The sequence below is a fragment of the Thermobia domestica genome, chromosome 18 (genome assembly GCF_964235325.1).
Source record: "Thermobia domestica chromosome 18, izTheDome1.hap1.1, whole genome shotgun sequence".
NCBI classification, from domain to species: Eukaryota; Metazoa; Arthropoda; class Insecta; order Zygentoma; family Lepismatidae; genus Thermobia; species Thermobia domestica.
The window spans coordinates 56205356-56229349 of record NC_137471.1 but is presented as its reverse complement, the minus strand read 5'-3'; the positions used below and the strand labels follow the sequence as shown (position 1 = coordinate 56229349).

General features: G+C 33.9%; 1 protein-coding gene and 1 long non-coding RNA gene across 10 annotated transcripts in view; one reads left to right on the top strand and one right to left on the bottom strand.

Annotated features, from left to right (window-relative positions):
• The window catches only part of LOC145676115 (uncharacterized), a 357332-nt gene that overhangs the window by 187778 nt on the left and 145560 nt on the right, over nt 1-23994 (bottom strand). For 7 of the 9 annotated variants that reach the window (XR_014129290.1, XR_014129294.1, XR_014129292.1 and 4 more), the window contains one exon: nt 4296-4407. This is a non-coding gene — a long non-coding RNA (uncharacterized LOC145676115). Of the gene's footprint in view, nt 1-4295; nt 4408-20892; nt 21010-23994 lie in introns of those variants that run through there. The other 2 variants (XR_014129293.1, XR_014129296.1) reach the window with 1 other exon arrangement.
• On the top strand, nt 189-18941 carry LOC145676114 (2-iminobutanoate/2-iminopropanoate deaminase-like). The gene is made up of 5 exons (XM_081747010.1): nt 189-347; nt 5255-5415; nt 8630-8698; nt 10778-10833; nt 18651-18941. Exons 1-5 carry the CDS (start codon nt 283-285, stop codon nt 18708-18710), a joined length of 411 nt encoding a protein of 136 aa, XP_081603136.1. The 5' UTR covers nt 189-282; the 3' UTR covers nt 18711-18941.

Genomic DNA, 23994 nt, shown 5'->3' with positions numbered 1-23994 from the left:
TTTTTTACGATTTTACTCACAGCAAGTAGCTTTCCACTTGACAAAAGCAAAGAAAAAAAGCTAATTACAATCTCTGAAAAAAAGCTCGGAACGAAGAGTATATAATGATAAGATAACCCTGTTGGCCATGCGATAGGCAATTGTTAAGTCTCTCGCCAGACGACCTTGATTTCAAAGTTCAAGGTTGTATGATGAACTTTTATTGCTTAGCGAGGACGGAATTCGCAGAAGCAGCTGTTATAGAAGACTCTTCTGTCCTATTTTACTCTGTCGTTAGATACTATGTCAAAAATTATCAGGAAAATACTTTCTACGGCAAATGCGCCGAAACCATTGGCACCTTACAGGTAAGAAGCCATGTTTTTATTTACTTTTAAGATAGTAATTAAAAATAGCAAAATCAATATAGTTTTTAATCCGATCATTTCGGATTTTCATGAAACTTCTAGGACACATCGCAGACTTCGTTAACTATACAGTGACGTACACAGAATTTCATCAAGGAGTGAGATCAAATACTCAATAGCATATCTTTCCAAGACGCGCAAGATGTTTATATATGTATCTTCACATAGTAAATACTCATTTTTTCACAATATCTTGTTCAAGGAGTTTAAAACCCCGCACTCCCTGCTTTATTGTGTGGGTATTTTCTTCTGTTTCTTTCCTTTTTGTAGTTCTCAGTAGGCCGGTAGCCAGCCCCAAAATGCAGAGGGGGGGCACTAGATGTTTAGAGGGCCCGATCCAACCATATTATAGTTCATTTGCAAGTCTACCGTGAAAATTTTAGGAAGGGCAGTAAAAATTTAGGGGGGAGGCACCCTAGACTCCCCTGAATACGGGCCTGGTTCTCAGGTGTATACGAAACAAATACATTATTGTTAATTCATATTATTACTCTATGTGTCAATCAGTGATGATTCAGGGGTGGCGCAGGAGATTTTCTTTACATTAGGAACATTTCAATGTGGCTTACCAGAATTTTCGCAATACTACTTTTACCCTCGTGTATTGAAAATATCTCCCCCTCACCGAGGAAATCTTCCAAAATAATCATTTTGTGAATACTTAAAAGTACTAATTAATATTTATACCAGCGAAGATGCGAAATCGCCGATATTGAAGACGTCTTTTCAACATACAAAGCCGTAGAAATCCATTGGATTGGCATCAGAGAAATGTCTTGAAATTGAATGGCACAAATTTCAAATTTCTGTTCTATTTCCTGATAAAATCATAGGGATGTTCTGGCGGATGACTTGAAACCTTGTCCATATAGATTTTCATATGCTTGGCGTCAGCACTGTAGAATTTTGGGATGTCAATAACTATCATAATGGATTCCTGGAAGTACGTTCCAATCACTTTCACGTTTTTATCAAATTTGCATATTAGCAACTTCCCCGTATAACTGAATACTGTAAGAACCATTAATTCACGCGTGAAAATTTTCCAGCAGTAGTCAACAAAATTATGGCCCGTCACATTGCTGTCAAGGTATGCTAGCCCCCGAATGTGACCACTATCACCAGTGAGATGGATGGTTGTTTCATTCATTGTGACGAATGTCTACCATTTGGACTCCGCGAAGTGCTTTTCGTACAATTTCCTGTAGCTTTGTTTTTCGTTTTGCGATGTGGCTCGGAAGCAGATGGTGTACGCTGGCTTTACGGACACCTCAGACCGGAGTTGCTTACGAATGTCTGTAAGATGTGTTGTCAGTTGAAGGTGTCTAATTGAATGGTTGGTCCGTGGCATGTTGAATCGGTATATTCCCCTGGCACGCCAATCGCTGGATACCCTGCAGCACTGCGCGTGTCACTTTCCTTCCTGGTGCTTTTCGTGAGCGACTGTTTCGTTACGGTCTCCTAGTTTGTGTAACGGGCCACAACTGCTTTAACAGTAGTCACTTCGAGTGTGAACCCACTCTCCCGACATTGTTTCACTATGCATATGCAATAATAACAAGCAGTGACGATTTTAGATTTTCCCGGGGAAAGAGGGGATTTACAATACACGAGGGCTGAAAATAGTACTGCGATAGTATTTGTAATCAATGTTGAGCACGATCGGAGATATGCTTCCTGGAGGAATTTGTCTCCGGGTCACCCAGGGATTAATATCCACCTAGTATTTTTATAGTGCAGCTTATACTCACCTTAGTTTACAAAAGAAGGGGCGTATACGAAATTGAATATACGCTATATTTTAAAAACGATCTAGCGTATACCTATCAAAAATTCGAGCAATGCAACATCTCGTGAAAGCAAGCATGGTAAAGGTCATGAAATGTCCTTTCTAGTAACGATTTAATTTAGACGCCATCTGACATTCACCTACATACTGTACAACTTCAGACACTACTGCTCACAACAGCAGACGCATCGTTCTAGTGTTATTCCCCAGATAGCAGTGGCGTTCCTAATTCGGATCAGACCGATATAAACCGAATAACTTTCTGTATTCAACAAAATGAAACGTTTGGAATTTGCAGATGATTTATTATGTTATGCTATGACTGGAGCTAATGGTCAGTCGTGTATCAAAATCAATGAAACCGATTTTGCTGATAGTGAGTAGGCTAACTACTGTAAAGCTTGAATTTGCTTCAAATAGAACTGATTTGAGGTGTTAATTAAAGGTTATGAGTGGTGTTTAATAGACGAAGTATAGTAAAACCTCGTCAATCCGCCCTAATTGCAGAAATAAGTTGACGAGATTAACGAAAGTCCGGATTAACTTCAATAACCTACAAGAACAGTAAAAGGGTGCGTTAAAATTCTATTCATAGCAACAAAACACGTTTATTGTGGTGCATTTAAAGGACATAGGCCTAAATGCATATTCTACTACTGTACTGTGGTATACTGCCAACCGTGTTATATACATGTACTGTAGTATATTGTGTTTCCCATTACAATACAATATTCTCGACTGTCGCGGAGTTTTGTAATGAATGCAATTTTTGACTTCTAGTCAGATTTAAAACCTTGCATTTTGCTTTTTTTCCTATCCAGATTAAGAGAAGTCCGGCGTATCGGGATCTGGATTAATGCAGTTTTACTGTACTGCATCTATTGTACTGTCGTGTTAAAAAAAAAAAAAAAAAATCTGGCGATCACCTCTGTCTAAAGAACCTTGTACTCTGATCTACATTTGGAATTAAATCAAGCAAATGTTGAGTTTCTTAGGTCAACTGAGATCTTTATTTAGAGGAAATCAGAGACGGTTTAACCCGTCTGTTTCAGCAAGATATTAATTAACAATATACATTAAATATTAACTTATTATTTTTAAAAATCATGATTGAATGCTCTAACCGCTTGACATAGTACGCCATTGAGTCAAACTATTTGAATTTTCTTCTTACGGTTGCCGAAGTTAGCATAGGGATGCCCACAGGATTTTTCCAAGGGGGAATAAAAATACCGATTCTAGGGGGGGGGGGGCAAAAACCAACACACAAGCGCAGTCACGAATACACACGCACACACACACACTTGATGAACGCGTGCACAGAATACGTAATATGAAACAACAATTATTTACGCACGTATTTTTTTTATTGAGTTAGAAAGAAATGAATACGTTAATTTGTGTTACTGTATTTTCCAAATGAATTAGTATGATACAGAATGATTTACATATCAGTACCACTTGACAGATTATATATTTTTTTTTCTTCTTTTCGAGGAGAGTGTGTCCACTAGCAAATGGGACTATCAGGGATTTTAAGCCCCTGAGTTTGTGAGAAAATATTGTAATTTAAATAAACCAAAATATTTGTAGTAAAACTAAACTAAATATTGATCGTTCTCCAGAAGGACATGGTTTAATTTAGCGCAAAATGGCTGGTTCCACATGTTTTTTCCTATTTCTATGCGGTGATGGCCTGATACTTTAACAAATTTATTTTACGTTTATAATGAGCACAACTAGAGAATACTCCAAGTAATTTAACTAGTATTACAGCCTGAGCAATGAACGATTAAAAAAGAATCTCTATGAACGATGAACATAATTTTAACATTATTATATTATTGTATCTCAATGAGGTAAGAAGGCAGGGAATAATTATGAATAAATGTTTTTAAAATGATAAACAAATACAAGGACACACAAATTTATTGTTGCCAGGGTCGTCATATGCGACAATATACTCGGAACAATTTAGCCGACCCTAATCTTAAAGAGCAATCTTATCAATAAACTCAAAGATACTCACTTCCGTGTGCTGTTGAGAATTCTTGGCTATTGGAAGATAGAACTGAAAAAATAAATAAAAGTGGATTTACCTTTACTTCCCATAGTAAACGTATGTGTCTATGAAGTCTTAGGACAAACACACTAGACTGAAAATACATATTCGGGATGCCAAACATAACGTTGTCGGGCCGTTCAAAACACCTGAAAGATAAAAGCAAAACATCAATAAAGTGGAAGTGAACCTTCATTATTCATAGAGTAGATGACATACGAGTCTTTTTTCATTTGAATGAAGTAATCAAAATTAAATACCGATATAGGCTCTCTGGACAGAAGTTGGAATAACATAATTGACATCTTCACCGTCATTACCAACTAAAAAGATAAACTTGGCAGTGGTAGCTCAGTGGTAGAGCGCTCACATCTGGTGCATGGGCTCCCTGTTTTGATTCCAGCTTGTGCCAAGTGGGCCTTGTGTTGGTCAAACATTGTGTGCTTGGGTTTTCTCGGGATTCTCCCGTTCTCTCCCATTTTTCAATTTTCCTATTTCGTTTATCATCATCACTAACGTTTCTCTTAGCCTTGGTGCATAATCGTGGGATGCTAAACTATAAAAAGATAAGAAAATAAAGGAAAGAGAAAAGCAGAAAGATTTAAGATGTGTATGCTGTAGCCTCAGGAAGATCTTGTTCACTAATATATATAATCTTACAGTGGTTCCCAACCCTCTTTTGGCGATTTGCCCTCTAGACTTCTCTAAAATTATTTTTTCATTTTTTCTATCATTTTTAACAGTGATTCATTTATTTTATAAATTGTTTAACGTACCTATAAATTCTCGAATTGCCTCTGAAAAGTAAAGTTGTACCCTACATTGCAAAAACCAACATACATCCTGTCTCCACTTGAAACTTTTGATACTTTACAGCTGTGAAAGAAAATTCGCCGTTTTATATGTTTGTTAAACCTAAATACAACAGGATACAATAGAGTAAATTGAGTACCTTTTTTGACATCTATAATTGTTAAATAATTTGTGTAATTTCAGTCAAGGTGTTCAAATTAACAACACACTTTATCTGTCCGGAGTTGTTGGAATGGATAAGGATACTCTAAAAGTAGTCAACGGTGGAATTGAAGCAGAAGCCCGCCAAGCATTAGAAAATATAGGACAACTTCTAAAGGCTGCAGGAACTTCATATGAAAATGGTAAATAAAAATTGTCTCTAACTAGGAAGATAATATGTGGTGTTTTCAGGTTTAGCATTTTTATTTTTATTTTTTAAATTTTTTTTTCTTACGTTTATGCCTAAACTATATTGCACATAATGTATTAAATTTACTCTGTGGAGATACTAGTGACTACTTAATAACAGTGGTCAACTCAGATAATAATTTTGGAAAACATTTTAAATATATCAGCATGTGTATCATTCATTGTAGGTGGAAAAAAATGTCATCTATGGTTAAAATAACGTATCTATGGTTATGTGATATGATACTTCAACCATGATCATAGACACCTGATACTTTATTAAAATAGGAGCTGCCCCAAACGCCCACCAAAAATCTAAAAGTCCATGAGAGAAATTCTCCTTCTGCTCTCATAGGAATGTCACTGTACTCAAGTTGATGCGCTGAAGAATATGAAATGTAAAGCAAACCAACAGATATGGCAACTACAAAATTGATAAGGTGACAGTATTGCTGCCATATCTCCGTACTCCGTCCCATAGCGCTCGGGTTTGAAATAGATTCTACGGCTCTGCGCACCAACGAGCTAAATTTTGGAATTTAAATATTAAATGACTATAATTAATTATCTACGTCACGTATACTTTGTTGTATTTATACTTTATTTAATTATTTTCAAGGTTTACATTTTTATTGTTGCAAATCATTAGGTTTTAATTCTTTTTCATTGTTGCGCCTGTATTATCGCATGGCATCAACACTATTTTCATTTAATGATTTAATAAAGATGGGGATGAAATTTTAAGTTTGATGGAATGAAGTGTACAATCAGATTTCTGTTTTGAAATCTGTAATATCAACACTTTATAATAGTTATTATAATTTATGGAATGAGTTTTTGAAGGAAGCAGGTACATCAAACTTGTCCAAAATGTGAAGTATGTTTTCGCTATACCAGTCAGTAATACACATGTTGAACGTGTGTTTGGTGTAGTGATAGTTTTTGACAAAGTTGAGAATGTCAACAGAATTTGTGATGGGTGAAATTTGTATTCAGATGATTTTTGAAAATGGCCTCTAAAGCTTTCCACAAAATGGTTCTGCTAAATGGCCATCTCCCTTTCAACGGCAAGGAGTTCCAAAAAGTATGAATGATAAGGTAGGAATATATAATTGCTAATGTTGTGTAAGTTATTTTCATTTAATTTAGTACAAGTAAATGTTTGGTAAGTAATATTGTAGAGTTAGTAATAGTGGTTTTAAGTGTGGTAGTAATAAAATATATTTACACACTTCAGTTTCAAATTTGTGCCGTCAATTATTCAAATCCCCCTGGTCTCCAGGCTTGGATTTAGTTCAATCTGTCAACCCTAGATGACAGCTATTACTGTGAAGAAACTAAGCGGAAAGAAAAAGAGTTGAGACACAATAAACCAAGTCTACCGTTACATAATGCAGGTTAACATCCATTGCAATAGAATAACCCGTAAGGTCTTCTGAAACTACAAAGTAAAAACAGAGGACTTTTCTTGCTCCTTCTTCAGATTGATGCAGTTTTGAAATCATATACTTTCATTCAGGAACAAGGTGGTTTGGTGGAGTTTATGATTATTGATCGGAATGGAATTATTTTAAAGAAAAAATAATGTGTTATTTTCTAGGACATTCATAGTTACACAGTGTTCTAACTTCAATATGATGTGTTTGATGTGACATATCTTAATAATATAACGACTAATAGTGGTTTCCTTTGAAAATTAATTTTTGGAATGTAACGCAAGTTGTGCTGTGGTGAAAAAACATTAAATGGAATTGCAAGGTTTTAAAAACATACGAGTAAAGTTATTAAATATCATGTGAAATAGACACTTGTTTTCTTCTGTAGGGTATTATCTGTTATTGCATTTGTCTATAGAGCATTATATGTTATAACTTTCATATATAAGGTATTACCTATTATTGCTTTTGTCTGTAGAGCATTATTTGTTGTAGCTTTCGTCTATAGCTTTCACCTATAGTTTTCGTCTATAGAGCATTAAAAAGTAGATATAACTGAAGGTAGGCAGCAGAGAAATATAGTATTGCTTCTATGGGTATAGTAGCAAATATAGAAGTAGGAAATATAGTATTAAATTAAGAAATGAAATTCACATAAAACTGCTTTTTCCCTGTTCGTGATATAGTCTTCATATATTAATATAAACATAACGAAAAGAAACACAGACACACATAGCTGTGACGGCAAAATCTAATTTCTTTAATTTAATGAGATGAAGCAAAGCCTATGTAATTTTATAATGAACATTACACTTACTGTATATAACATATGGTAACGTACCCTACCGGTGCGCTAAACAGTAGAGTATTCAGTTCACTTTCCGGCCAGCCAAACATTCACATTCTCAATGTCGGTGTTCAGCCATTAATTTCGCACCTATATAGGACATGATTCTCATCTTACCATATGCAATATCTAATTCAACCTTAATAGGTTCAATATTATATACACACAAGGTTCTCCAATAATATTGCACAACAGGGGTTTATAGCCAAGTCCATGTGGTTTGATGTCTGAACACCAACCTTGAGAGTGAAAATGTTTAGTTGGCTGGAAGGTAGACTGTTAGTATAGTGGATAGCGCACCAACAGAGTGAACCGAGAACCTGGATTCGATTAAATTGAATTAGATTAAGAAGTTGAATAGTTATCCATATGAGAATTTTGTAGGTTATATACTAATATCATGGCAGAAATATTTAGTATTTTTGATAAAACAAAAAATGTTTCTTTTTGAAAAATCCATAAATATCAGTAAGTTTGACAATTAAAATTTCAGATTTGTTTTTTTAAATTACATTTTTAGTTTATAGTTTTCTTGAAATATTATATGTTGTATTCTTTCGTGTATCTCAATTCATTTATGCAATATTTTCTCTTCATTTTCATTTATGTAAAAACATGCGATAAACATTTTTTCATACGATTGTATTTACTTTCAATTTTGGTGTTATTTGTAGACACTATACTATCTATACTAGCGACAAATAGTTTGCTTATGTGTGTTAATTGTATGCTTGTAAACAAGTTAATTGCAAATATTTATTTTCTTAAAGCATAATATTTGAAAGTTATTTACTTCTCATTTTTTTACTATTTACGTTTAAATTAATATTATCACTACTGAAAATAGTTTTATTAATATTTATTTATTTAAACATTTTTATATAGTTGTGAAGGTGACGGTTCTCCTGAATGATATTAATGACTTCCACAAGGTCAACGACATATATAAACAATGTAAGTATCATATTTCACATAACTTAGGAAAAATGTGAATTATAGTATTATATTTCTTACAAATATTTGTTTCCACTCAAGCAAAATGTTTTACATTGTTAGTTATTTGCTTTCCATTGTGTTCTGCAGGGGCGTAACCGCCGGTTTAACTCCGCCTCTACCTTCAGCAAGATATTATAGAGAAATAAACATTTACTATTAAGATATGTATTATAAAGCTTAGCTTGTACAGGAGTAGGTAGAGCAAATTACAATTTGGAATTTTTTTTTACTCTTGGTTTTTATAACATTTTTTAATAAATAGTATTTTGCAGAAGTACTATAATAATGTGACTTTTTAAATATAGGAATAGGTATTTTCTTTTACCTGACGGTCTCGGGAAGAATTTTTAGTAACGAACTACGTGAGGGGGTGTAGGACACTCGCTGCTCCACTGCAAGTAGAGAGAGATTAGACATTTCGACAAAACTCTACTGCAAGCTAGGCTGGGTTGTGATTAGGAATCTCTTGCTGTTGTACTGCAAAAAGAAAGAGAGGTAAATTTTTTCACAAGATTCCACTGCAAGCCAGGAGGAAAAAGGAACCGTTAGCTTCACTGCAAGCCAAGGATTTGGGTTTGGCTGAGATACCTTTTAGGCTCCGTTGCAAGCCCAGAAAGGGGACGACAATCACTCTTGTTCTGAAAGTATATGAGATTGTAAGATTGACTACTTGAACCTTACTCTTAATGAACTTCTGTGTACGCCATTAGTTTCCCCGCTATAATTTTCGTTCATTATTAATATTATATATATATATATATATATATATATATATATATATATATATATATATATATATATGTTGTGTGTGTGTTATTGGAAAAACATAGTAATTGGGTAGACTGCCGTTACCCAAGTGAAGCTTGCATTTCCCGAAAAGCTTGAATAAAGTTAGAAAGTTGTTTCGGTTTACACCTTAACCGGCTAATATGTAGAGTGCCCAACCCCTTGAACAAAGTAATTATTTTATTCATAACACTTTTAAGAGAGAATGTGTCAAATCTAACTTAACCTAACCTAAGCCTTTGATTTATGTGTACAAGGAAAATCTTAGATATTTTTAGTAGTATACTAAAAGTAGATCATGATTGATGTTTTCTATTGTATATTGGTTTATATTATGTACATGGAATACTCAAGAATTACTTTCATCACTTCAATTAATTCCTTCAATTCAATTTTATGTTATTTATTTATTTATCATGTACAATAGAGTAACCTTCTATTTATTGAATGTTTATTACATATCAATTACCCAGATTTACAAAAAAAATAATATTACTAAATAATAGAAAGTAAAGAATATAGCTACCTCATAAGAAAACATAAAGTTCAATTTTAAATGAAAATGTACAATAGGACAGGCATTTGTAATGATTATTTACAAATATCTGTCCTCATTGATCAAGGAGCCGAGTATTAAAAATATAAATAAATATTTCTTGTGTTCATTGAGTAACTAGTTTAATATACTCTAAGCTCTTCAGCAATCTTCACTCGTGTAATTTAGAACTTTTTTTTTTACTGTAATATCATCTCTTTCCTTAAACATTTTTCTTATTTTAAAAGCCTGAAAAATGTGGATATAGAAAGGGATGGAGAAAATTATCTGATTGGGATCGAAAAACAATGAGAAAGTTTTAGAAAAAGCTAGCGGAAGAAAAATTATACTGGAAATAATTAGAGAGTGACAAAGAAACTGATATGAACTTTGTTTGAGGAGAAATTGTATTTTGAAAGACATGATGAAAGGTACAGTACCAATAAACATACAAGGGTGAAAATTGACAGACGATATTAAAGATAGGAATATTTCTATAATGTCAATAAACATACAATAACAATTATTATTCTACCAAGAAAAACTATACCGTACGAATTTTACACTCTTAAGATTGGAAAATCGGAAGATATCAAAATCAACTATGAATTTTAAATAAAATTGAATACGAATACGAATTAGGAACAACAGATAATTTAGAATGTAATATCACTTAGTTGCTTTACTACCTACGTAAAATTGTCCTTTATTTCCAGATTTTAAGCAACCATATCCGGCAAGAACGGCCTATCAAGCAGGAAAACTTCCCGCCGTAAGTAAAATGATTAATTGTGACTCTTAATCATGTTTATTTATTTACAATATTTAGTATATTTGTTGTTGCGCCAAGTATGGTAAAACTACATGTAGAAGTAATACTTCGTATTGTTTGCATTAAATAATAAAAGTTACTGACTGCGTTTATAAGTATCGTACAGGAGGCATAGATTTAGATTAACTGTTCATCTGCATAGATAAGGAATACACAGTTTAAGTTAGGTGTAGTGGAGTTCTGCGGAAGATTGTCTAGTTCAGGGATGGAAAACCCAAGGCTTTAAGGCCACATGCAGTCTTCAGAGTGATAAAGTGCGGTAGTCTGGACCTGTTGTGAAAATACTTCATTATGTAAATAGAATAATGACAAATCGAGAATATTTTCAGAACTCATATCGCTGATGCGCACCTTAAAGACCCATTGTTGCTCAAAACGCCTACAGTAGAATCTGATACCACAATGCTGTCTCGACAAAAGCAATTCCAAAGAAGTCATTAGATGAGAAAAAAAAAAAAAATGAATGATCAATTTTCTTACTTGATGCTTTTAATATATTATAGTGTTATACATTTTCATGTAAACTATTAATCCAACTAAGAACTGTAAAATAACTTAAGTCTATTCAAAACTATCGTACGCGTCCCTCTTGGAAAATGAGCATTGTCAATGCGGCATTTATAATGAAAAATATTCCCTATCCCTGGTCTAGTTAATGATCTAACAAGCTACTAAATGGTATATATAGACGTTTTCTTGGAATGACAATTACAATGTTGCGAGCACATTCTACTCATAAAAGTAGCCGAGAAAAACTACGTGAAGAAAATCCAAATTTATGTTTGTTTCTGAATTTGAAGTTTAAGGAAAGTGTAAGGAAATAAACTACATAATGCAAATACTGGTGTCTTTAGAAAAGGTAAACAAGCTTTGAAGAGAAAAACATTTTTGAGCTAATCAATAGTATCCAATTTAAAATGTGTTCGATAGTTGATACTATTGATTTGAATTTAAGATCTGTTTTCAGTACGGAGAGTATAAGGTAAGAAGCAGTTGCGTACAGAAGGGAGGGGAGGGGGCTTTCGGGGTTTAATACCCTTTTGAGTAAGATAATAGTGAAAAATAAAAATTTACTATACTAAACTATATATACAAAAGTCACGCTTGTCCTGAAAGGATATGAGATTGAGATATAATACCCCCTTAGATGAACCTCTGTGTACGTCACTGAAAGAAGGGATCTACTGTTGAAAGTGGGGTCCGAACCACTACTTGGATTTTAATTTGAGGCAACTCCACGAAGAAGCGCACAACGAACCATGCATATTAGCCATTCGGCTATAATAAGGTAACTGAATTGTTCGAGATCCTTAATTTCTTTCTGCAGTTTCCCCAACAAAAAGTATTGTTACTTAATCCAAGTATAACTACTTTCAAATCCTTTCATGCTTATGCCATATAGATTCAAAGTTATATTCCTACAATATGTGAAGCTTGTAGTGGAGAAATAGAAGGGATTCAGTTACAGTTACAAGTTAAATATAACTATAGTTTATGGAATAACAATGTTAACTTCTTACACGTCTGGAGGAGACACGTCTGGAGGAGTTTCCTATCGTTATTATTTAATTGATAAACTGACCTTGTTTCGTTAAAGACTCGATTAGATAAAACAAAGTTCAACGTGTCGTAAAGGTCAATATCTGTATTATTTTCAACTTTTATCAAATAATGACTCAGCATTTTTTTGTTCAAGAGATTGATTCAAATTCATTACTATGTGTTCCTATATCAAATCAAATGTCGAAAGAAGTATATAGTCATAATTTGATGACCCAACACTGTATCAGTATAGTAATGAGCTTTTTAAGCTGTTATCGTATTTAGAAGTTATGACGAAGATTCTTTTTATTGGTATTAAGACCATATATAAGAATATACATAGCCAGATTGTATGAGTTATATATTGACAGTACCTTACTATACCAGGAGTGCAAAAACAGTAGAAATAGTTTTGAGAACGGTCCCGGGTTCGATTCCGGTGATCGAAAAGATGTAGCATCTTTTTCAGATCAGCCATCCTGAGTGAGGTTTTCCTGGGTTTCCCTTGTTTTACATCAAGCAAATGCCAAGATGGTACCTAATATACAGCCCCAGGCCTTCCTTCCTTTCTTTCCCACTTCCTAGGATAGTGTGCTCGCCGAGAAATCTCATCTCTAATATGTGACGGGCTTAAGACCGCCAGTAATGCCCATAAATATGCATGAATAAATAAATAAATAAATAAATAAATAAATAAATAAATAAATAAATAAATAGTAGAAATAATTTTACATTCAATAAATTTACTACTAAGCTTAGTATAAAAATGTACAGAGAAATGCCTAATTAAATTTTATACATGACATTTAATTAATTTGTTAATTTGTACTTACATTCTGTGTCAGTACCGAGGTTATATAGGATGAGACTCACAGTTTGCACTAGAAAATGAACCACTGTAGTGTAGTCGATGCTTTCTCACCGAAAATCGAATCTGAGACTTCACTTACCAAAGGCGTTTGCTCTTGCCAGTAGACTAGAGGGACGAGACTACATGGCATTAAAAAATTTATCTTAGAATTACGTATTGCAGATAATAATTTTCAGTAGCTGTCGTTTCGGTAAATATATGTCAATTAATTTAATTCAATTTTGATTCATTTACGTAACTTTACAGTATGATCGGATCGGGGAAAATAATGGAAACGACATTTTTTTTTTTAAACTTTTGAGTCAATTGGAAAAGAAAGTTCAATATTCCCATGCAATGCAATACCATTGCACATAACAAGGAAGCTTGCCCTGTCGTGCGCAGGTTTATTTGCTAACTTTAACGACATACATGCTGTACTGTGATCCGATCTCAACACATTCCATCTACCAACTCAATTTCGATGGAGATGATGCTTACCATTATCTTACATCGAGGCGCTTATATATGGAATAGCATAGTTAAGTTCAAAAGTTTATTTTGTGCTACATATTTAGTTTCTTGGAGTTACATTATTACTACCAAGAATCTGTTCGTCGTGATTATGTATGAGAAAGGCAGATATTTGAAGTTAGACACCTTCCGATATTCTTAGGTTTATATTGGATAAACTATTACTTTAAATAAACTTCAACGTATTTTTTACGACATTTTTTGTGGGTTAGTACTATGTATTTATAAGAGTGACATTCATTAAATCTTATAAAAAAATAATTCGCAATTTTCATTAAATAATACTTTCATATGAAGTATTAATTCTACTAGCTTTATTTTATAATAATAAATTATCAATTACAGCAAACTCTGAATAATAAACGTATAGTATGATGCATAGTTTGAAATGTGCAAAATATGTGTACGTAAAACTTAGATAAAAGTGTGGAGCAATACCTTTTAAACTTCCTATTAGTAATGTAACTGTTATAGCTTAATCACAACTTTTTTTATACATAACTTTAGACAGTAGCTTTAAACATTCATAATTTAAATGACACTTCTATGATCTATAATGATATAGAGTAAATAGATAAAATAATTGGAAATAATTAAATTAAATATTTTTCATCAGCACTCGACTACTGATGAAGACTAAAGATTAGCGATTAGTTTAATATTTGTTGCAAAATTATCGCTGTAATTATCGAGCTTCCTTTAATTTTCTTTTTAAATATCTCGATTGATTGCTTGATTGACTTGGAGTTTAACGTCCCGTTTAGCAACACGGGTATATGAGACGTGGACCTACAACTTAACGTGGGATCTGGACCACATGAGCTCCTACAAGGGATTGAACCTAAGACTCCTGCGCCGGAGGTGCGTACGCTAACCATATAGCCATAACGGAGTTCTTTTAAATATCTTAAAATATCAATTAATATTTAACTTAAAGCGAGGCAATTCCTTTCGGACAAAGTAGTGACGTATGTGATTAATATGGGAACTATACAGGGTGTTTCAAACCAATACCGACAATGTTTGGGGAGTAATTCCTTGCACCAAGATAAGACGAAAAGTATAGACCAACCTGCGTGCACAAATGCTTCCTTTCAGAGTTATAGGCTGCCGAAAACATGAAAAAAAAATGAACTTTGAAGATCCATAGCTCCAAAACTATAGGCTCCACCGTAGCCGGATCAAGACTTCACTTAGGAACTAGTACGTGCCCTATCCAAATATCCATGTTTCAGAATCCTGCGATACTTCTGCAACAATTTTTATAGAGGTAGTTGGCGAGTACTTCAAATTATGTGCCGGTAGCCAAACTACCTCTATAAAAATTGTTGCGTGAGTACCTTAGGATTCTGAAACATATTTTTGGATAGCGCACACATTATGTCCTAAGTGAAGTCTTGACCCAACTACAGTAAGTCCCATAGTTTTGGAGCTATGGACCTTTAAAGTTCATCTTTTCATGTTTTCGGTAGCCTATAATCCGAAAGGAAGCATTTGTACACACAGGTTTGTCTATACTTTTTGTCTTATTTTGGTGTCAGTAATCACCTCCCAAACGTTGTAGGTGTCTTTTGAAACACCCTATACATGTACCAAAGGGAGAAAATTGTAATATTAATTCTCAATTCGTCCTGTCCATATTGGGAAGATTAATGATACCTTGTATTAGCTATTCGTGTGGTTGTTATACTGACTTTGAGATTATTTCTTTGCTCTTAATGAACCTATAAAATAACTGAGAAACTAAGTTATTTTACTTGAAATTTATGAGTTCTCAATAATGAAGAATTGCAATTTTAAATATTTAATTATATCTTCCACCAATGCATATGTACAGGGTATCATGAGTAAGCAGAAAGTAGTGAAAACGTAATTACGAGACTGAAAAAAATCTACTATGACCGTATTTCGTTAAATGCTTCATCAGATAAAGAGGAAGAAAGAAAAACAGTTTCTTTCATGTAAATATCCTCAAAAATCTTCATTCAGACTTTTCGTGTTGTCAGGAAGACATGGGAAGACACGTACACCCTATCCTTGAACCACCTTGCTTCACTTCATCCACTCTATTTGCCATGCTTCTTTTATATTACCCAATTTCTATTATTGTTATTATTTGTATTGGTTCTTATTGTTTTGTTTATTATTATATTTTCATATTTTTGTGCATTTTTTGGATCAAAAGATCCAATATATTTCAGTCAAAAATTTTCTTGTAAGCCTTATATCTGAAGAACTACATATAATGTAGCCAAACCCAAACTATCACTTAACTCAGTATGATGTCCTTATTTCGTAAAAAATATTAAAACTCGATTTAGGGATCATTCAAATTTTTTGTGGCACTTGATGTAATTTTGGATCAAAAGATCCATTATATTTCAATCAAAAATGTTCTTGTAGATCTTATATCTGAAGATCTACATACAGTGTAGCCAAAACTAAACTATCACTTAACTCAATGATATGCTTTTTTTCCGTAAAAAATACAAAAATTCAATTTAAAAGCCGTTCAAAAATTTTGTGAACCCTGATCCACAAAGTAATTATTGGCCAAAATCGCAATCTTTTATCCATTTTTCTGGATCATCCTAAAATTCTTGTTATTTCTAATTTCTTATTAATTAATTTATTATTTTTTGGCAACTTCTTCATTATTTTAAATATTCCATCTCTTTTTCTTATATCATATAAAAGTTTTTTTTAGTTACTATTCCTTCACTCTTTTGCATTTCTATCGTCCAATTATTTTTAACTTCCTTTACTAAATTTAATCTATTTAGAAATTGGTACATTGGTACCATTATCACGTGACAGTACATTCCAGCATGGCACTCACATGTATCTTCTCAGCGTTTTATCTTATTAAAAAAAAAAAAAAAAGTTTCTTCCTTCCCCTACTTGATGAAGTATTTTAGCGAAAGTGCTCATAGTGTACTTTATAAGGTTTATTAGCCTTGTAATTATGTTTTCACTACTTTTAGGTAAGTTACTATTTTTCAGTTCCTCAATTCGGGTTTCCTTTGTTCCAAATATATATGTATATGGAATCTATTATAATTTTATGATACAGTTCAGAAAAATCATTTTGTTCCATCAACAATTTCACTATTTATTACGAAATGTATTCAGTATACTGCTTCATAAAAAAATAAGTTCCTTGATTATTTTAAAACATATTGAGAGTGAAAATAATTTTGCTAAAAACGACAGCTACGAATATATGACGTGCATGTTAAAAAAAGGGACAATATTTTTTTAAAAAAATGATAAGAGAAGAAATTTATTATGATTGATATACTTGACATATCTTGGCTAATTTAAGACATAGTCACCATGAACCTTCAGACATTTCTGGTGGCGTGGCACAAGCTTCCGCATACTCTCTGTATAAAAGTCTTCCGCCTGACAGTGCAGCCAGTCCAGAACTGATGTGATGAGCACCTCATTGTCATTGAAACATTTCGATGCAACCCATGTTTTCAGGTGAAGAAAAAGAAACAAATCTCTGAGGGTAAGGTTGGACCTGTAAGGAAGATGACTGGATAGTTCCTATCGAAATCTTTGAATTGTCTCAACAGTACGAGCAGCTGGTATGGGCAGGTGTTGTCGTGAATCAGAAGAACTCCAGAGTGTAGCATTCGTATCCACTGATTCTGGGTGAGACGTCGCAGATTAGTCAGTATGTGGCAATTGTATATCTGCTGTAATTGTTTGTCCTGGTTTCAAGAATTCAATAAGAGTCACACCCGTTTGATCACAAAACGCAGTTGTCATAATTTTGTGAATTGATAGTGTTTGCTCGAATTTCTTCGTTTTAGAAGAACCAGAGTATCACCATTGCATTGACTGCTGCTTTGACTCCCCAGGGGCGTACGATATCCAAGTTCTATCATCCGACACTATATGAGAAGAGAGGTTATCCCCATTATCCCTTCGTGGTAAAAAAGAAAAAAAAATCACGTGTAGCTGCCATTTTTTGCTCTTTGTGAGCGTCTGTCAATATTTCTGATACCTACATTAAACACAGTTTGTAATAACCGAGATTGCCAGTCACAGACCGATGCATAATCACAAACACATCTGGAAATTCTTTGGCGAGTTCAGTTATTGTGAACCGGCAATTGGATCGCACTTTCTCGTTAACACGTTTCACCAGATTGTCTGTTTGAACAGTAGGCCGTCAGCTACGCTCATCGTCATGAACACTTGAATGCCCTTCCCGAAACTCTCTGCGCTGACCTTCCCTTCACACTCATTATTGTCGGTTCATAAATGGCACACAATTCCCAATGGATGTCAGTTGTATTCTGTCCTTTGTCGTTCAGAAATCGTATGACAGATCTCACTTCACATTTGGTGGGATTTTGTATTACGGGAGTCATTTCACGTTACTAGTACTTGCACTACGCAACTCCACTGGGACAATTCTATCTCTGTTGCAAGCACAGAATACTAGGGCATGCTCTTGCCTATGCTAACTTTATATATGGCACCAACCCTGGCTATTTATTTATTTATATATTTATTTTATTTTATTTATTTATTTGTTTTCTTTTTTGGACATGCGCCTTGGATATGATATTAATGATATGATGATGAAATACTTTTTTTTAACAATTTGGTGAGCGGTTTTTATACATGATAAAAAATAATGTACAAGGTAATGGCATATAAAGCAGAAGGTGGAAAGTAAGATATTTCTTGCCATTCTAATTTCTAATTTTTTCATTTAAATACTTGTATATAAAGTACTTTAATTTTAGGCGATTATAATGTTTTATTTTTGAAATGTATTTTATTTTTTAAAGCATTTATTTATTTTTCGCAGGGTGCAAATATCGAGATTGAAGTAATTGCAGTCACTGGTGACGTTCAAACTATTCAATGACTAAGAGAAGCAAAACTCTAATAAAAGAAGTTTGAAATTAATATGACAAAACTAGTGCTCACAGAATCTACGTAATTTACCAAACATATCATCTTTTAAGTTCTCAAAAATGTATCCGTAAGTCTGGAATTGTTATGATTTTCTTTTAATAAAACTGAACCAATTTTTGTCTGCTGCTATTCTGTTGATGTACCTTTTTTTTTTTTCAAAATTAAATACTTTTATACATAATATTGTTAGTTTAATTCATTATTTCCCTCAATATTCTACGTTAAAAGTATGTATACAGAATAAGTAAATTGAAGATTGAAAAATGAAATGAAATCTTTGTTTTTCGTCCCATGTTATGTCAGTTGGGCTTAAGACCCCGAGGAAACCCACGCACACGATGTTTGTCCACCGCAAAGCTCACTTGGCGAGAATGGGATCAAACAAAAAACTCCCTGAACCAGAGGTGAACCACTGAGCCACCGCGGCCCTTACATTGAAAATTGGAAAAAATGCACTAGTCAGAGGTGAACCACTGAGCCACCGCGGCCCTTACATTGAAAATTGGAAAAAATGCACTAGTCAGAGGTATAACTACCAGAATTTTTGGAACATGTTGTTAAAGGAGAAACATATCAAGTTGAACATCTGGAATAAAATTTCTATCGTGCGTTACGTTAAAGCAAGTGTAAATCATATATCACATACAGTCAACACCAAATAGTCCACCATGCGCATTATCGGAAAAGGTCATTGATATTCGTTACTACTAATCTACGAATACATAGCATTGAAATTTTCCCATCAGCTACTATTACAGTTAAAACACTTTTGAAAATAACCACGGTATCGAATGTTTAACTCCACTTACAATAGAACAACCCATCTTCCACCGTGTCGACTATTTTTTACCTCACAATATCAAAAGTACGTTATTAATCCGCCATCCTAACGAAGAATAGCATAAAAAAGGATTAAAAAATCAATGATATGGATGCATTTGGGTAGTGATTAATTGCAAAAAATCATGCTTCATATGATCTTCGTTTCCTGTCCAAGACTGCCTTTAATTGCTATTTAAGTAGTATTTATTACCGGTAAGTTTTTATTATCACCAATGAATTGATTTAAAACTTTGATTGTGCATAACTTAGGAGTCAAAAATCTGGACACCAAAATATTTCATATGCTTGTATAGCAAATCAGGGTTTACCACCATGCCAAGTTTGATCCCGATCGGATGAGTTCGGTGTATTTGTTTATATATATATATATATATTTTTTTTTGAAAACATTATCCACAATTTGACCACTTATAATTTGGGAACTGAAAGCTTACACAACATAATATTTCACACAGCTTATATAGCTCAAGGTCTACTCCCATATCAAGTTTGATCCTGAGTGGATGAGCTCGTGTGTGTGTATTGTTTTGTTTTCGAAAATATGACTCAAAATTTGACCGCCCATAACTAGAAAGTCGAAAACCTACACAATACAATGTTCCACACTCTTTTATAACAGGTTAAGATCTACCACTGTGCTAAGCTTGATCCCGATGGGATGAGTTTGGTTAAACTGTTATGATATATTATATATTTCAGTTTTATGTCCCACGGATATGATAGAGGAGATAGTGATGAGGAGAAATGAATTCAATGGTGGAATGAATAAGTGAAAGGAAACTGGAGAACCCCCGAGAAAACCCACGCACATGGCGTTTGTACACCACAAAGTTCACTTGGTGCAAGCTGGGATCGAACCAGAGACCCCACGCACCAGAGGTGAACGCTTTACCACTGACCATCGCGGCCCCTCTTGCTATATACAGTGCCCTTGATTTTTTAAGGGAAAAATCAAATAAAGGACCAAAATTCTCACAACAACAACAACAATATTAAATGCATTTAATAGCAAGGAACAATCCAAACTGCCAGAGAGGACTTTTTTTTTAAGATGCAAGAGGAGTAGCGGTTCTAGTCTCGGGGAGGGCTAGGCCTCCCAGTTCTTTGAGTGTCAAAAATAATCGAAGCCATTTGAAAGTTTATAGTAAACTTATGATATACCTTTCATAGTCTGGGATCTGGCTGCCCTCGCCCCGTAGTTTTTACCTTCTAGATCTGCCATTGGACATACTTATTAATATGAATTCAAGAACTTGAGCATGAAAAAGTTCAGTAGACTTCAAACTCACCTCAGTCACTGAAACATGAACTCCTCCTCCTGATCTTCCCACAAAATAATTTACTTATAGAACCATTGAAGTTAAATTTGGAGTTATTTCTCACTTCCATGAAGTCCTAGTCTCCCTACAAGATTAGAATTATAGAACCATTGATATTAACTTTGGAGTAATTTCTTACTTTCATGAAGTCCTAGTCTCCCTATAAGATTAGAATTATAGAACCATTGAAATTAAATTTGGAGTAATTTCTTACTTCCATGAAGTCATAGTCTCCCTATAAGATAAGAATTATACAGGGTGTCCAATATACAATGTAACCCAGAGTTTGGAATAGTAGAAATTTTGAATCTGAAGTGATACACGAATAATGGTTATACCAAAATAAAGCCGTATTCATGCATATATTTTTAAACTAAGAAGCAACAATTGAAGTACACTAGGAACCACATAGTGTTGCCAGATGTAACCGAGAGTGTAAATCAATTTTTTGCAAAACATATAAATTGACTCATATCTCATACGTATGGATGGTCTGTCGTTAATTTTTAGTTTGTTTAGTTTGAGTAGCTTGTAATTTATGGAGCAGAAAAAATAATTTTTCATTTCCACCGATAACTAATTGGATGAGGCCCCTGCAAGGGAGAACTAGGGAAATCGTAGTTTTCATAAATTAACACTCTGAATTGGCAACTTTGCTGATGTTTCAGTGCATGAAAAGGTGTGTTAAGGATCTGTCTACATTATGCAATTCTTGAAAAGAACGAAAAACAAACTTTGAAATTGTCACGATAAAACTTTACTTACATGTACCCGGCAACACCGCTACTATCAGAAATGAGTTATCAGCTCTACAGCGGATGCTGGGAGTGTCTCCTGTTTTGATTCAACCACTGGTTCACACGTTTCACCAGGTTGGCAGCAACTTTACGAAGATTAGAAGTGTTAATGTTCTCAATGCCACAGCGAATGTTCGTTTTCAGGTCTTGAATAGTTCGAAAATTATTCTTGTATACCTCTTGCTTTAAATAGTCCCGGAGAGATGAATAGCAGTGTTGCCGGGTGCATGCAAGTAAAAAATTTATCACGAAAATTTCATTTTGTTTTTCATTGTTTTCAGGTATTGCATAATGTAGACAGATCCTTAACACACCTTTTAATGCACTGAAACATCACCAGTGTTGCCAATTCAGAGTGCTAATTTGTAAAAACTACTATTTCCCTAGTTCCCTCTTACAGGAGCCTCATCCAATTAATTATCGATGGAAATGAAAAATTATTTTCTCTGCTCCATAGATTACAAGCTACTCCAACTAAATCAAACTGAAAATTAACGACAGAACATCCATACGTATGAGTTATGAGTCAATTTACAATTTTGCAAAAAAATTGATTTACACCTTCGGTTACATCTGGCAACACTGTGTGATTCCTAGTGTACTTCAATTGTTGCTTCCTAGTTTAAAAATATATGCATAAACAAAGCTTAATTTTAGTATAACCATTATTTGTGTATCACTTCAGGTTCAAAAGTTCTACTATCCCAAACTCCGGGTTGCATTGTACATTGGACACCCTGTAGAACCATTGAAATTCAATTTGGAGTTTTTTTTTGTTTACTTCTTTGAAGTCCTAGCCTCCCTAAAAGATTAGAATCATAGAACCATTGAAATTAAATTTGGAGTAATTTCTTACTTCCATGAAGTCATAGTCTCCCTATAAGATTAGAATCATAGAACCATTGAAATTAAATTTGGAGTTATTTCTTCTCCTTGAAGTCCTAGTCTCCCTATAAGATAAGAATTATAGAACCATTGAAATTCCATTTGGAGTTATTTTTTACTTCTATGAAGTCCTAGCCTCCCTACAAGATTAGAATTATAGAACCATTGAAATTAAATTTGGAGTAATTCCTTACTTCCATGAAGTCATAGTCTCCCTATAAGATTAAAATCATAGAACCATTGAAATTCAATTTTGAGTAATTTTTTACTTCCATGAAGTCCTAGTCTCCCTATAAGATAAGAATTATAGAACAATTGAAATTCAATTTGAAGTTATTTTTTTTACTTCCATGAAGTCCTAGCCTCCCTACAAGATTAGAATTATAGAACCATTGAAATTAAATTTGGAGTAACTCCTTACTTCCATGAAGTCATAGTCTCCCTATAAGATTAAAATCATAGAACCATTGAAATTCAATTTTGAGTAATTTTTTACTTCCATGAAGTCCTAAAATCTATCTCAGACAAGTTGATAGGAACTTCTATCCCCACCACCTACCTGCTAGCTGCCTACTGTTTGAGACGGGGGTTGTGTTGCTGTTCTCTTTAACAATACAAGCCCCCATTCCCTGCTATGTAGATATTTTTAAAAAACAGTGTGTAAACAACGAATTGAAACTCTCATGTTATAGTGTACGTACTTCTTGGTTCTTAACACATTAAACGGAATAAACAAAACGGGTTAACAAGTAACTGTCAAATCAATTTAAGTATGCTCATTAATTCAAAAAGCGGGGGGTGCGCAGAAGCGTAGGAATAGCGGACTATGTCTGCTACTCGAGTGCGCATTACAACTGATGGCAGGGTTGGACCTTGTACAAAATTTATTGTATCAGCACGATGATTTTATCAGGTTTCTTTTTTGTTAATACACCAACATATGCATGAAAAAAATGAAAGGACATATTTAGTTAACGTCTCGCACGTATGCCATATAGATTAAAGGAGACTATGATTATTGAAAATGAATGATAAGGAAGTATTGATGGAAGAGGAAAGTGGCAACAAAGGGAGAACCCCGAGAAAACTCACTGACACAATGTCATTAGCCACGAATTTACATGACCACGGACAGGATCGGAAGTAAGTAATTTACCACTGAGCCCCCTTTCCTCCATAACATATGGCAACAAAAATATAACAACATATGACAAGAAAACTTAAAAGTTTGTCGACTCCTTTTCCGGCCCGTATCCAACGGGGATCTAGGGGGCCTGGCCCCCCTAAATTTCTACTGGCTTCCCTAAAATTTTCACGGTAGACTTGAAAATGAACAATAATATGTTGATGAACTATAATGTGATTGGATCCCCCCTCCTAAATTCTACCG